The following is a 15,587-nucleotide window of genomic DNA, read 5'->3' as shown; positions in this document are numbered from 1 at the left end:
TTGTAGCCCATGTTTCCCTATGGAGCCTCCCTATCTGTTGCATCTGCATTTTCATGCGGTGTGATGTAACTTTGGAAAGGATTGGAAATTCCCCGCTTCCATAAAGCGCTACCCCCGATTGGCTGAACGCCATGGTGCTCAGCCAATCAGAGCCAGCACTTGATTAACGAATCCTGGAGGTGGGGAATTTCCAATCCCGGGCCAAAATTCATGCCTGAAGACAACTCCCGGGGACCAGGAAGAAGACGCAATGGAGCCGGCAGCGCTTCTTAGGTGATGTACATACTTTTCTTGTGTTTTTTCTGCAGTTAGGGCTTCAATTTCAAGCACCACCAGACCCCGCACATTTTTCCAGATGGCACCACAAAATCGCGGTATCGCGAGAAAAAGTCGCCACAAAATCACACTATCAATTTTCTCACGGTGATATCGCTGTGCCCGTATGAAACAGGCCTTAGCCTAACTTCTTTTCGTTCCACACCGATTCCATTCGTAAACTTTTTTCTGCCCTCCCCGCGCGATATGCTAGTTTCTGTTAAACCGTACGATGGATGGTTCACCTCCCAAAAGATGATAATTGGCAAATGGAAGCCGTGGGGAACAGCTGAAAGTGTGAAGTCCACCACGGACCCTCATCAAAATCCACACCAAACCTGCTACGTGTGAACACACCCTTAAAGACGTTCATTCCCTTATTCCGTGGGTAAGAGATAAATGTTTGACAACAGGGACCCCCAAAATCGGCACCTCTTAAACACCCCCTGGGAATGCTCAACCGCTGCGCCATTCACTTTTGTAGGAAGGAAAGAAATAGCTGAGCCCATTAAAAGGGGTTTACCAGAATCACAAGTTATCTGCTATCCACAGGACAGAGGCTAACTTGGTGACCGGTGGGCGTCACACCACTGAGACCCCCACCAATCCCAAGAATGGGGGTCCCATGTATCCTCCCATCATTGCAAGCTTACTGCACCCACCGCAGGGAGAAGACTGAATGGAGTGCTAGTCACACATTGATGCTGCACTCTATTCACTTTCACTGGGGCTGTGAAGAGAGGCGAGCAGCAAGCACTGGGGGATTTCGGCTAGCCCTATTGAAATGAATCGAGCAGCAGCCATGCATGCTCAGCCAGCGCTCCATTCATTCCAATGACACTGCGGGGGCGAAGAGACCCCCATTGTGACAGACAGGAAGGGGGGGGGGGGGACACGGGTCCTCCATTCTCAAGATCAGTAAGGGTCCCTGCTGTGAGACCCCCACCGATCAGCTTCTGTCCCATGGATAGAAGAGACCTTGTGATCCTGGTACAACTCCTTTAATCTCCCTCCGCGGTGTGCCTCATTATGGGGTATTCGGTGTGTCATTCAGCAGGTCCCAGCAGTAAGACCCCCAGAAATCAGATAATTATCCTCTATCCCGTGGAAAAATGTCATTAGTAGAAAAACCCTTTTAAAGGAAGGTACTTAATATGGATGGGCTCATTTATAAAACCCACAGATGTCACCGCGTGGTGGTCCCTGCCGATAGCAAGCAGCTGCCCTCATTCTGGTGGACACAGCTGTTCCATGTATATTCATGGCTAACATGTATTTCACCTGTAGTGGTCACTGGAAATGATCAGGTGATGGCAACTTCCCTACATCTCTCAAAAAAGGTGCCTGGGACAAGAAAGCCCCCTTAAATCCAAATAGCAGATGAACACGAGGGTCGGTGATGTGCATCAGGTGATGACGACTTACTAATGATCATTTATTCCTTTCTGTGCTGAAGTCTGATGATACCAGCTTAAAAAAGACACACATGAACATACATACATGATCTGAGAAAAGGCATACCCTTTAAGGTATATAAAGAAAAGGCATGCTCTAAGCTTATGACAAACACTCCAGTGCACAGTGCAATGATTAGTTACCCCGGGTCTCACCACCATTGTAGCACATGAATAGCTGAGTCACTTTGTAAATATATACATTATATTCAAATATAGCCCAGAGCAGCATTCATAATTCAGCAGGCTTCAGTGCTGAAGTCTCCCAGCATTTCCTGCTTATTCAGAGTCTGGAAAGAGAATGGAGTCTTGATTTACTGTTTCAGCGCTGTGAAGATCTGCTTCTAACAATGATTGTTGTTGGATAAGTAATGTATGTACACAGCAACTCCACCAGCAGAATAGTGAGCGCAGCTCTGGAGTATAATACAGGATGTAACTCAGGATCAGTACTGGCTAAGTAATGTATGTACACAGTGACTCCACCAGCAGAATAGTGAGCGCAGCTCTGGAGTATAATGCAGGATGTAACTCAGGATCAGTACAGGATAAGTAATGTATGTACACAGTGACTCCAGTAGAATAGTGAGTGCAGCTCTGCAGCATAATACAGGATGTAATTCAGGATCAGTGCAGGATAAGTAATGTATGTACACAGTGACTTCACCAGCAGAATAGTGAGTGCAGCTCTGCAGTATAATACAGGATGTAACTCAGGATCAGTGCAGGATAAGTAATGTATGTACACAGTGACTCCACCAGCAGAATAGTGAGTGCAGCTCTGGAGTATAATACAGGATGTAACTCAGGATCAGTGCAGGATAAGTAATGTATGTACACAGCGACTCCAGCAGCAGAATAGTGAGTGCAGCACTGGAGGAGAATACAGGTGTAGATTTAGATCAGTACAGGATAAGTAAAGTACTTACAGAGTTACAGTACATGATTTCTACAATGTCAATCAAAAGTAAACATATACATTGTTATGGATGTCGGACTAAGTCCATTCATATTTTACTTGTTCGGTAAGCACTGTGACACCAGACGCTGGGACTTTAGGCTGCTTCCCATCATCAGGGGCCTCATTTGATAATTTCCCCTCAAATCTGAAACTTTGCACAGGCAGTTAATCAGAACTCATTTAAGGACCTTTGAACTAATTAAAACCAGATCATGGCACATTTTTTGCTGATGCTTTTCTCCGATTGTATATGACTACAGGGCGGCCATCTTACCTGAGCAGCGATTAACAGTATTTAGAGATATGCTTTGCAGCAGGCTCGTGGGCCAGACACGCAATTAAAAGCAGGGGACTCATTGACTTCTAAGGGAGAGTGTGGTGGTTATGCTGTGAAAAGGTCACTATGCAGGGAGAAGGAGGAGGTAAGCTGTGATCACCACCTACCGTGAACAGTGGATCTAGCGTTATCTATAGATGGGCAATAGCAGTCCTTACAATGGGACCTGATGAAAGTTTTCGCTACAGAACAGGACGTGTCAGACTTATTAGGCTAATGGCGGATTCACACACGTGATAAAGGCGTACGATTTTAAAAATAAAACCTATTCTTTTCAATGCATCTATGTACATGGGTGATTCTTCTCTTGCATTGATGCTGCAACAGAGAACAACCGCGGCATATTCTATTTTCATGTGAGTCTCGCACAGAACACGGACGGCCTGCCCTGTGCGATGCAAGTCACGCCCAAAAATGTAAGGTGCGACTTGCACTTGCCCACATAAATCTGCCCTGAGGCCAAAGGCACGCGAGTCTTGTGTTTGCTATCCGAACCGACACCTGACTGGACTCGGACCGCACATAGACCCATAGAAGTCAACGTGCCAAATCACACCCCAGTTGTTTCACAAGAATTTCGTGAAAAACCACACAACACGCGCAATTCTGTTCTGCGGACGAGATTCTCCTATTAAGTCAATGAGATGTTGACCATTCTGTAGCTAAGAAATGCAGACATAAAAAGGATCGGTCTAAATCTTAGGTGCGTGTGCTTTGATAAAAAAAAAAACGTGATTTATCCAATAGGCTATTTTTGATTACATGTTCCCTTTAACACTGGAGACCGGTCGGGAAAGACCGGCTGCGCAAACGCGCGTTCACAACTTATTACTGACGGCAGCGCAGCCCTTGTTTATGGGTGGGGAGGAGCGGACGCAAAATGGCACGTTTTACATCTACCTAAACGGTGCGATTCAAGACAAGCGAGCATCTTAGCACATGTTCTCACACTGCCGAAGTTTTCCACCAGTAAGCGGGGCGTGCCTTCTTTTGGGGAGTTTGGAGTAGATTGATATAACAATTTCACGCTTTGCATTGAAGGAAATCCATGTTACAAATCCACCGTAATTCTGCGGACCTGAGAGTTCGGATTTGTCTGCGAGTGAACGGAGTTTGTTAAAGCCCCATTCACTTGAGCCGCCTTCACCTCTGAGCTGGAAGCTCCAGTCGCTTTGCTGTAACTGTAAATGCCGCGGAATATCCGTGCAGAGGGTTCACACGGAAATTCCATCCTGTCTGGACACCTTTACACTTCAGGAATATCCATCTATATTGCTAGGAAGCAGAAGAGATTGCGAATCCATCTCACCTGCTTTGGTTCACAACAGGAGTTCTGAAGGGCAACAGTGAGACCCCGGAAAGAGACTGGAGACAATTCCTCGACTCCTTCCTGGCTGATTTTCCTCTAGTTTGGCATTTGCTGGTGTCCTTATCACTGATACATGAGCCGCAACCTGCAGCCCAATCCGGTTGTCCCGGTAGCCCTGCTCCTGCAGGACGGCACATCCATACGTGCCACCAGAAGGTTTGCCTGCAGAATTGTCTCCGGAGCATGGAGCAGATACCCGGACATAGGCCAAGACATGAGGAGAGCTGGACAGCGCTGGAGGGCATCAACCCAACTCTGGACTGGAGGAGCGATGCCAGCGCCCTACAAAATGACCTCCAGTGGACTACTGTCTGTACATCTCTGCCTAAACTGTCAAACGGACTCCACGAGGGCCCGACGTCCTGTAGTGGGACCCCTGCTCACAGCCCAGCACCGTGCAGCCCGACTGGACTTCTCCAGAGAACCCCAGAACTGGCAGGTCCATCACTGGCGCCTCGTCACAGATAAGGGCAGGTTCACACAGAGCACATATAACAGACGGGAAAGAATCTGGAGATGATGGAGAAAATTAAAATCTGACGTGCAATTTAATTGTTCCCTTCATTGAGTAGTGTATGTTACATCTATAGCTTATACAGAGATCGGACGTTCACGATCCGTCTCACATAGGATCCCTCTAGGTGAGGTACGCAGATTAGTTGACATGAGAAACAGACAAAACCAATCCAATACCTCCAACTGCAAGATGGTTTGGAGGTTACATCACATACATAATTACAACAGTTGTGTTGGGCAACCCATGAGCCCGCTCATAGGTGGTCTCCCTCCATTACAGTGAATGGGGAGGGGTACGGAAACAGCCAAGAACTAGAGATGAGCGAACGTACTTGTTTCGAGTAATTACTCGATCGAGCACTGCGATTTTTGAGTACTTCAGTACTCGGGTGAAAAGATTCGGGGGGGCGGGGGTAGCAGCGGGGAGCCCTCTCTCTCTCCCCCCCACTGCAACCCCCCACTCACCCACGGCGCCACCCGAATCTTTTCGCCCGAGTACGGAAGTACTCGAAAATCGCGGTCCTCGGGCAAAAAAGGGGCGTGGCCGAGTACGCTCGCTCATCTCTACCAAGAACCATATGCCACGTGCGACCAGATTTTGGCTAAAACTGGCGATGTGCGCCCACGGGGCCAAGCATCACACTTTTCCCCTTTACATAATAAGTAGCTTCTTGTCGTAGAGTAGTCGTCAGCGGGTGGGGAAGTATTTTGCCTTTTAAAAATGGGTGTGGCCTAAGTCTGATGGGAGGGGCTTGTTCATAAAAACCTCAAGTACTTTTTCTTTTTGCTGCTGCATTTATAGGTCTGCACCGTAGCGGTCGCAGGCGGTGATGAAGGATGACTGAAGAGATAGGTAAAGCATTGTAAGTCGCCTCCTGACTGTTCAGGTACGTCCAAGTCCACAGACTTCCTGCATTGAATGTGGTACACAGGCATGATGTGGTGCCCATGAAGTCATGCTGGGCACAGAAGCCTCTGGCAGATGGAAATTATAGCGATAAAGAGAGTAAACGTAAAGTTCTGAGACACTTCAGCTCCATTAGTTCTATTTGGTATAAAAACGCAGCAGGCGGCGCTCAGCCGTCAGTGGCCAGGACGACCGCGGCCCCAAAAATTCCAACGTTCTGCCCGATCATTCGCATCTGATTCCAGAACTCCACTCGCCGGTTTTTGTGCCAGTAGCCCAAGTTTCCATCTACAAGGAGTAAAGAAAAGGGTAGGAGGACAGCAAGGACTTGGGCTGAAAAGCGAACGTAGTAGCCGGATAGGAAGGACAACGCCAACACGTCGTACAGGACGAACAGGATCTGCAGGACGAGTTCTCCTCCGGGCAGGAAGTCCAAGTGTGATATCCGGTCCTCCTTACTGTACTGCAGGGTGTACGCCTGGTGGGGGTGACAAGCAGAGAATCCCATTATTATAATGGACCCTGGAGACCCAGACTCTCAGATTCTACAAACACAATGGAGCACCGAGGGATTTAGAGACACTTTGCCCCCCAGCCGTATGTCTCTGATCCCAGCTCACCGCCTCCGGGACAATAGACCTTTTTTCATTTTTGTTTTTTCCTCTCTACTTTCAACATTTTTTTTTTTTTTTTTTTTAAGTTTTTATTTTCCTGTTGACATGGCCATTCTGGGCTTCTTATTTGGGGCACAAGTTGCACTTTTCAATAGCACCCTATAATGTACTGAAAGGCTTAAAAATCTCCTAACACCAGTGAAATAGGGGAAAAAAAAAAGATCTCCGATCGCAGCCATTGTCACTGGGTGGCGACTGCCAAAAGACAGCCAACAACCACTGTCTATGACCAGTGGATGTCGCCAAGGGGTTAAAGGCTAAATAGGATGCCAATCTGTAAGAACGGGCAGTGATGCCCATCAACAGAGGCATGGAAATGCTTTATTCCAGACATAGGAATGGAGAAAAGAAGCCATCCGGGAGTCAGCATAGGAAATAATCTGCTGCACAGAGCGGAGGGATTATATCCACCGCAGACTCCGAGGGGCCTAAAGTGATACCATGGGCAAAAGCTGTTAATACAACTACTGCCCAGAGTGAAGACTCCTATCTCCACCCCAAAGTCTCACCTACCTGTTCCTCCACGATCAGGATCACTCCTGCATCCTGCCTGTATGCTCAGGACCTGGGCAGTGGTTATGGCCTGACCAGGAACCTGTATAGGGAATGACGCCCTGCAGATGCATGCGCAAACCATAAGAGCAAGTCATTCATTATACAGGTTCCCATCAAGAGACATTTATGAGTATCTCTCAGATTGAAGAGGGGGACGGCAAAGATGAGCTGTGTGGAAATGCTCTTCAGAGTGCCGTGCCCCTTCTTTTGCTGGCATTGATTGTACTACAGAAAGTTACAAAAAAGATAAAGCCAATACAAGACTCACCAAGGAGAAGGAGCACAGCACTCGTCAGATCACTTGTACGCTTTTGTTCCAGTGATTGGTGGGGTCTCAATACCCCATGGACTCCCATTGATCAAAACATTTATGAAGTCTATGAAATATCAGTGACCCTTTGATAGAGATCCTACAGCACTATATACAGTAGCAGATGCTGTATAGTCAGGTGTGGTCACCTTGGTCAGTCTATGCTGCGGAATCACATCTACACTGCTCAGTACTGCTGTATAAAGTCCTTTGTGATGCTGTTACTTATGACGGTGTGCTACGGGGAGGTAGAGAAGAGATCCTGCTCTCCTATATGCACAGTGCATAGAGACATCAAAGCACGGGTACGCTTTCATGCATGCCTCCAGTTTCACCCTAAATACTACAATGAAAATTTCATGTAACAACCCCCCTATAGGAACATGGTTCAATACTACAGGTGACTAAATCCAGACCAGCATCCCGGTTATTGGTGTCCAGGATACAGCTGGCAACCCAATTACCTACCAGACAGGTGAGGTAGATGCCCAAGAAGACCTGACCGGTGGACTGCAGGGAGCGGCTGCGAGGTTTCTGCCTGTAAATTTCCCCGGCACCGCTGGCCACGATTAGGAATCCTCCAATGACGGCGATGGTACGAGAGTACATGCGGACCTGAAAACAGACAGGCAAGACGAATCAATAAAATATACCGTTATCATACACTTCAGTTTGGAAGTTCAACTCCAGCCGTGTCCATACGCTGCAGACTACATAGCATTGTAGCTATGGAGGAAACTTCTCTCTACTTGCCCTATTACAGATGGGAAATGCTCAAAGATGAATCCCTTAAAGGAAATGTCACACAAAGTTAAAGGGTTTTTTAAAACTTAAAAACAGCTATATGGCAGTGGGATGGTGTAATATAAAGACATGGCATACTCACCCCCATCACTCTGAACTTTACTATTGGTCAGCTACCCTCAGGATAGGTCATCAACTTTTGATCGCTGGGGGTTTGCTGCTCTGGCCGATCAGCTGATATCAGGCCCGCTGTCTGCTTCCGGCCCTACATACATAGGATTCAGTGGGAGCTGCACCTGCAGTACCAACCCAAGCAACTGCACTATGGACAGAGCTGTCTGCTTCCGGCTCTGTTCATGATGACAGCGAGCCCGATATCAGCTGATCGCCGGGGATCCTGAGCAGTGGAATCCACCGATCAACCATTAATGACCTAACCTGAGGACACATCATCAAAAGTCAAGTCTCAGATAACCCCTTTAAGTTATCCCCAACCACAGGAATAACTACCTGAGCCTTTGGCGTGAGGTCTCAGCACTCAAACCCTCCACCAATGGGGAAAACGGTGGTTCACAGCATCCATGATGGAACTTGGCTATCACTGGTGGTCACAGTGCAATTCAGCTGGGGAGGCTCGGAGCCCCGTTCTCACAAACAGTGGGGGTCCCAGCATTCAGACCTCCAACGATCAGTTACTTATACCCTCTTCTGTTCATAGGGAATAGCTGAATTTTCGTGGTACAACCCGTTTAAAGGTACATATGGAGATCGCAATAGGGAATTCTTATCTATGTAGTTCCCTATAAACAAAAGCAGAAATTAAAGGGGTTTTCCAGGGAGAAACCATTGATGACCTGTCGTCAGGATATAGCTGATCAGCCGGGGTCTGCCGCTCAGGACTCCAGCTGATCAGACACCCGCTGTCAGCACCACAATACACAGGGATACAAAGGGGAATCAGTGAGCTCTGACCCATCTGTAGTGGCCGGAGTTTGTAACTGCAGGCTGGGGTCTCATTAAAAATCAATGGCGCCCTCAGTTATAAGCGTCGACAACTATACAGGGGTCAGAGCAGCAGCTTCTACCCCATCCCCCGTGCATTAGGGTGCTGATAGCAGGCACCCGCACAGCCGATCAGTTGTGGTCCCGAGTGGCGGACGCCAGCTGATCCTGAGGACGGGTCATCAATAGTATTTCCCTGGAAAACCCCTTTAACCACCGATAAAACCACTCACCTTCAGCCATTCTCCATAGTGGACGTGTCCCCCAACGTGTGCCGCGTAGGTGCTGATGGCCAGCTGCAGAGCAGAACCCAGTGCGAACCAGCGCCGCTTTACCCCAAAAGACATAAAACTAGCGCAAAGCACAGCCACGCCCAGGTCAATGTACAGGAACGGCACGGGGATGTCCGGATTCCTAAAGAAAACAATACAAGGGTTAATAAGTTAGGAAATGCACACAAGAAGTAGTCAGCGCTACGGCGATCAGCGCGTTTAGGGTGGCACCCAATTAGATGTGGTGACATCATCAAGCCGCCATACTGGATCACCTGGCTGCGGGGGACGGGCCTCTGTTTAGTAGGGGCGACACGTAAGCAAAGACATCTGAATGATCCCTCATACGTGGAAGGAAATCATCGCAGGTCTCGCTCGTTTAACCCCTTAAGGCTACAGGACGCACGTGTATGGGGTACTTAATGCAACAGGACCTAAACATACGCCCTGTGGATGGTATGGGATCAGAAGCAGCGCCCATGCCACCCCGCAGCAGGACCCAGCTGTTGCCGATAGTCGGCCTCCTGCTTAAACAGAGGCGATAGATAAGCACAGCGAACCCCACTGTTAACCCCCTCGATGCCATGATCCATGTAGATCAAGACATGCAAAGGGTTCACAGAGGGAGGGTGTTCCCCCTGTGACATCATCGGCCCTCCGTGATCTAGTTACTGACGACAGACATTGGTGTCCCGGCTTGCCATTGCCTATGGTCGCCATGATAAGCAATAAGGCATTGCAGAGCAGAAGTCCTCCAATACATCGTCATGGCAGTTATGGTTCAAGTCCCCTACAGGGACAAAAGGATAAAATAAGTAAATAGTGTGGACCGCCCCCGATTCAGCAGCAAATACCGCCCATAGCTGCTATGGCAAAATGCGATTTCCTCTACATGAGCGGAAAATGATTTTTAGAAGACCATCGGACAGGGGTCGCCGGCAGGGCACAGGGTCGGCTTCCACTGCGGAATCCGCCCCGTCCGTATGTAGGCAGCCTTACCCAATTTGTCTAAAAAAAATAAAATATTTCACATCATCGTATTCGTAACGACCTGTACGATAAACTGAACACTAATTATCCTGCACAGCAAAAAAAGCGCAAACAAAAAAAAAATGCAGGCAAAAATGCTTATTTTGCCTTCCAAAAAATGTCAATAAAAGTGATCAAAAGAGCCGCATGTAACCCAAAATGGGACAAATAAAAACTACAGCTGGGCATGCAAAAAACAAGCCCTCACAGAATGGGTGGAGACAAACAGCACGCCCCCAACTTTTGATTGCGTGCGATGCCATGGCAACGACTTAAAGGAGTTGTCCAGAATGCAGTTGCCGGGATACACCGATGTCGGAATGTAGCAGCCTCACTTGTAATTGCAAGCGTGCAAGGCAATGCAAAAAATTACATATATATATATAGTCACTGTACCTGTTCTCCTCTGCTCTATCCGCATATAACATGAGTTGACTGAAGCAGAACCAGAAGGGGCACCGGGTAAGGAGCAGCACCCCGAACCGGGTCACCAGCTGCATGAGCTTCTTCCGACCACTCACTGCCATTCTCCTGCCGATAAGCAGCGCCGCACCTCACTTCCGGAGAGCAGCACTTCTGCCAACCAAGCCATTCATTTTCTTGCCAACCAGGTAAACGTAGTGACGTCATATCCGCCAACCACACTACACTTCCGGGTCAGAAAAGTACTTCCGTTTTCTCTCTCGCAAAAGGCGCGCATCTATTATATTTCAGCCACACTTCAGTAGCGGTGAGCGATTCCAGTGACCTGATTGGCTGTTGGGTACACACCCCTGTTGCCAGCCACTTTGAATGAGCTTTTTTTTTTTTCTTTACCAGCAGCCGTAAAGCAAACTTCCTGTACAAACACAAGCAGCTGATTAACACTATTGGACTGCCGGAAAGTAAAACTGTCTTTTGTGCCCATGGCAACCAGCTTTCATTTTCTGTTGGCATTTGAAAGATGAATGCCGGCCTGTGATTCGTTGTTATGGAAACAGCTTTATTAATCCTCCCCAAAGTTTATTTGCTGACTGCAATGTTCTATAAAGAGATCAGGAAATCCAGAGAATGAATGACCCCCCCCCCACCCATATGTACTCCAGTAGCTGTACTGACTTAGTCAATAGTCTGCAGTAAAATGTGATTGTTCTCAGTAAGAGAAACCAAGTGATCTTGTAGATATGATAGCTTTTAATGGCTAACAAAAATACATGATGTTATAGCCAGCTTTCCAACCTACTCAGGGCTCTTCCTCAGGCTTAGTCCTCTCACAGGGGCGACCGCGATATCGCATCTTTGTACCCGTCATTTTGCAGCATCCGTGATGCTTTTTGCTGCTGAACGATCCCGCATCGCGTCGCTGCTACCTGCAATTTTCTCACAAGAATGTTGATAGGACTATTAAAAAAGCATCGCGCTAAAATTGCAAATTCGTGCGATGCGATAAACAAGGAGGCTCCGTAGGGAAACACGGGCTACAAAACATCGCGGCAGTACAGAGCAGAAAACCGCGCCATGCCAGAGTCAGTAAACCAGCAGATGATGTACAATGGTGCCTTCCTATTTGCGATGTTTTCACGGATGCGATGTTGCGTGGCATGATCTTTCTAAGATTTTTTTTAACTCCCATGTTTCCGATGGACCCTCATTTTTATCGAAACGCAACGATTTTAACATTAGAAAGCCTTATTGACTTTCACTAAAAAAATTGAGCCTAACAGGCTGAAAAAGCACAGACATGGAGTGATTCATTTTCACTTAAAATAATACCAGAATATCTACAAGATGACTTGGCTTCTCTTGGTGGGAACGATCACATTTTGCTCTACTGGCTAACACCGTACCAAACTTTTTATGTTTTACTAGGCTGGAAAAAGCAATTCCGCCACGTGTAAACACGTCAGCTTGAGGGATGCTGCTACGTGCAGAGTGGCCTCAGTAGTAATAGTGTCCCCCATATCAGCCCCAGTAGTAATAGTGACCCTCACAGTAGCCTCAGTAGTAATAGTGTCCCCTATATCAGCCCCAGTAGTAATAGTGACCCTCACAGTAGCCTCAGTAGTAATAGTGACCCCCACAGTGGCCTCAGTAGTAATAGTGTCCCCTATATCAGCCCCAGCAGTAATAGTGACCCTCACAGTAGCCTCAGTAGTAATAGTGACCCCCACAGTGGCCTCAGTAGTAATAGTGTCCCCCACAGTGGCCCTCAGTAGTAATAGTGTCCCTCACAGTGGCCTCAGTAGTAATAGTGTCCCCTATATCAGCCCCAGTAGTAATAGTGACCCTCACAGTAGCCTCAGTAGTAATAGTGACCCTCACAGTAGCCTCAGTAGTAATAGTGACCCCCACAGTGGCCTCAGTAGTAAGTGTCCCCTATATCAGCCCCAGTAGTAATAGTGACCCTCACAGTAGCCTCAGTAGTAATAGTGACCCTCACAGTAGCCTCAGTAGTAATAGTGACCCCCACAGTGGCCTCAGTAGTAAGTGTCCCCTATATCAGCCCCAGTAGTAATAGTGACCCTCACAATAGCCTCAGCAGTAAGTGTCCTCTATATTGGCCTCAGTAGTAATAGTGACCCCCACAGTGGCCTCAGTAGTAATAGTGTCCCCTATATTGGCCTCAGTAGTAATAGTGACCTCCACAGTAACCTCAGTAGTAATAATGTCCCCTATATCAGCCCCAGCAGTAATAGTGACCCTCACAGTAGCCTCAGTAGTAAGTGTCCTCTATATTGGCCTCAGTAGTAATAGTGGCCCCCACAGTAGCCTCAATAGTAATAGTACCCCCTATATTGGCCCTAGTAGTAATACTGACCCCCGCCGTGGTCTGAGTAGTAATAGTGTCCCCTATATGGGCCCCAGTAGTAATAGTGACCCCCACAGTGACCCCAGTAGTAATAGTGACCCCTACAGTGGCCTCAGTAGTAATAGTGCCCCCCACATTGGCCTCAGTAGTAATAGTGACCCCCTATATTGGCTTCAGTAGTAATAATGACCTCCATAATGGCTCCAGTAGTAATAGTACCCCCTATATTGGCTTCAATAGTAATATTGACCTCCACAGTGGCCTCAGGTCTGGTCACCTCACTCTTTGGGAATTGTTGTCCACCTATTCCATTTATTACTTTAGTTGCCCACCTTTGTACCCACTCAAGCTCTGATATGTCCTTCTTGAGTACCAGTGCCCCAAACTGTCCACAATATTCCATGCACTGGAGAAAAAATATTTTTCATAGATTTGCTTTCTCCTCATCACCCTGTACCTTTTCTCCTACATTATTTATTAGGGGCCAACACTTTCAGTATTAATCTTGTTATTATTTATAGAATTGAAGAAAAGAGTTAGTTTTACTCTCTTTGGAATACGTTTCTCAGTCTCCATCTTTGCTGCTTTTATCTGCTTTTTACATAATTTATGTCCTTATAGGTTTTTAGTGCTTTTTTGATGCCTTCCTGTTTTAGTAGTTTAAACGCTTTCTTTTTTCTGTTTATTGCCCACTTTATATCTTTATTCGGCCACATTGGTTTTCTCCTCCTCCTAACCCTTTTATTCCTGTAAGGTATGTCCCGCTCACAGTGAGTATTTAAGATGTTTTTTTAATTTCCCATTAAAGGGGTTCTGACTAAAGATGAGCGAACACGTTCGGCCCCGCCCCTTTTTCGCCCGAACACCGAACTTTGCGAACACCTCGGTGTTCGGGCGAAAAAGTTCGGGGGCCGCCGTGGCAGCCCGGGGGGGTGCGGCGGGGAGCGGGGGGGAGAGGGAGAGAGAGAGGGCTCCCCCCTGTTCCCCGCTACTGCCGCCCGCGCCGCCGCGCATCTCCCCGCCCCCCGGCGGCACCCGGACACTTACGCGCGAACACTCCAGTGTTCGCTAAAGCCGGTGTCCGGGTGCGGATGTGTCCGTTACGGACACGTTCGCTCATCTCTAGTTCTGACATGAATAATGTTTTTATGCTTTAGCAGCCATTGTTCCCTGGTCTGCCTAATGGACCCAGGGAACCCATGGGTTAATGGCTGCTAAAGCATAAAAATCTTATACTTACCTGTTCTCCTGTTGTTGTTGACATGGGGGGTCATCTCCAGCATATTAGCACTTTCTGCTTAGGTTAAGCAGCCTGACTAGAGCCATCTGATTGGTGCACGCTGTGCAGTCACGTGGTGCCGAAGAGCCAATCAGGTGGCTCTAATCAGCAGCGCTGCTTAACCTAAGCAGAAAGTGCTAGTATGCCTCCCGGCAGGCAGTTTTCTTCTTCCAGCAGCCGCGCCGCTCCGGGATCGCGCGCATGCGCAGTGGAGAGGTGCCCTCTGACAGGAGTCAGGACGGGCCGCGTCTCCACTGCGCATGCTCAGCACTCCGGAGTTCAGCAGGACGGACGGGCCGCCCACAGCAAGCACTGTGCGGTCCGTCCGTTGACCTCGGAAGTGCCTGACGGACGGACCAGAGCAGGAAGCGGTCTTTTTGACCGCTCCTGCTCTGCTTTAAAGGCACAGAAGAAGATGCCGGCTGGAGGGTACATGCCTGGCGATCGGGCCAGGCCAGGCAAGGTGAGTACAATTTTTTTTTTTCATGTCAGAACCCCTTTAATTGTCTGTACTTTTATTTTTGAGGACATTGTCCGAGTCAATAAGATTAAGGGCATTTCTAAGCTGTTTGAACTAAAGTCTAGTATTTTTGTAGCTCCCCCATGGAAATGTATTATATTACTGCTATATATTTATTGCTGTAGTAAAAATCATTGTTTACATGGTGTTTAGTTCTTCACTGCACCCTTAAGGCCTCATGTCCACGGGCCCGTACATGAGGCCAAAAAATATAATATACTTACCTGTCCGGATGCTGCGGGGCTCTCCTCTGTGGTGGCTCTTCCTTCTTCTGCACGGCGGACATGCTCGGTACGCTGGCGGTGTGCCGGGTGTATGCGCCGTGCCCTCTTTTTTTTTCTTTTAAACTCCTGCTTTCTTGTGGTACCGCGGCACGGACGCAGTGACATCTGCGTCTTTACAGTGGATCCAGACGGCTTCCATTGGCTTCAAGCCATGTATGCGGGGAAACCGCACAAAAATGGAGTATGTCGCGGTTGTTTTCCTGCGCGTGCGATCCTCAGGCCGGGGGAAAGTGAAATCCGCAGGTGTTTAATTACCTGTGGGTGCCCAATG

At 48.0% G+C, this 15,587-nt stretch overlaps 1 protein-coding gene across 1 annotated transcript; it reads right to left on the bottom strand.

Moving 5' to 3' along the window:
• Positions 1-4,965: 4,965 nt before the first annotated feature.
• Positions 4,966-11,006, bottom strand: TMEM101 (transmembrane protein 101). The gene is made up of 4 exons (XM_066588233.1): positions 10,842-11,006; positions 9,378-9,558; positions 7,867-8,013; positions 4,966-6,337 (listed from the first exon to the last, which is right to left on the bottom strand). The coding sequence occupies exons 1-4, from the start codon at positions 10,970-10,972 to the stop codon at positions 6,029-6,031; spliced, it is 768 nt and encodes a 255-aa protein (XP_066444330.1). The 5' UTR covers positions 10,973-11,006; the 3' UTR covers positions 4,966-6,028.
• Positions 11,007-15,587: the final 4,581 nt, after the last annotated feature.

The sequence above is a fragment of the Eleutherodactylus coqui genome, chromosome 13 (genome assembly GCF_035609145.1).
Source record: "Eleutherodactylus coqui strain aEleCoq1 chromosome 13, aEleCoq1.hap1, whole genome shotgun sequence".
Lineage (NCBI taxonomy): Eukaryota > Metazoa > Chordata > Amphibia > Anura > Eleutherodactylidae > Eleutherodactylus > Eleutherodactylus coqui.
Note: the sequence above shows the minus strand (reverse complement) of the source record. Positions and strands in the feature narration are given on the sequence as shown.

Bases quoted from the DNA above. Each gene is read 5' to 3' on its own strand.
- TMEM101 (XM_066588233.1), bottom strand. From the start codon at position 10,972: ATGGCAGTGAGTGGTCGGAAGAAGCTCATGCAGCTGGTGACCCGGTTC. The intron at 9,559-10,841 runs GTACAGTGACTA...TGTTTTCTTTAG, and splicing joins GATAGAGCAGAGGAGAACAG to GAATCCGGACATCCCCGTGC. The intron at 8,014-9,377 runs GTGAGTGGTTTT...GTCTGTTTTCAG, and splicing joins ACTATGGAGAATGGCTGAAG to GTCCGCATGTACTCTCGTAC.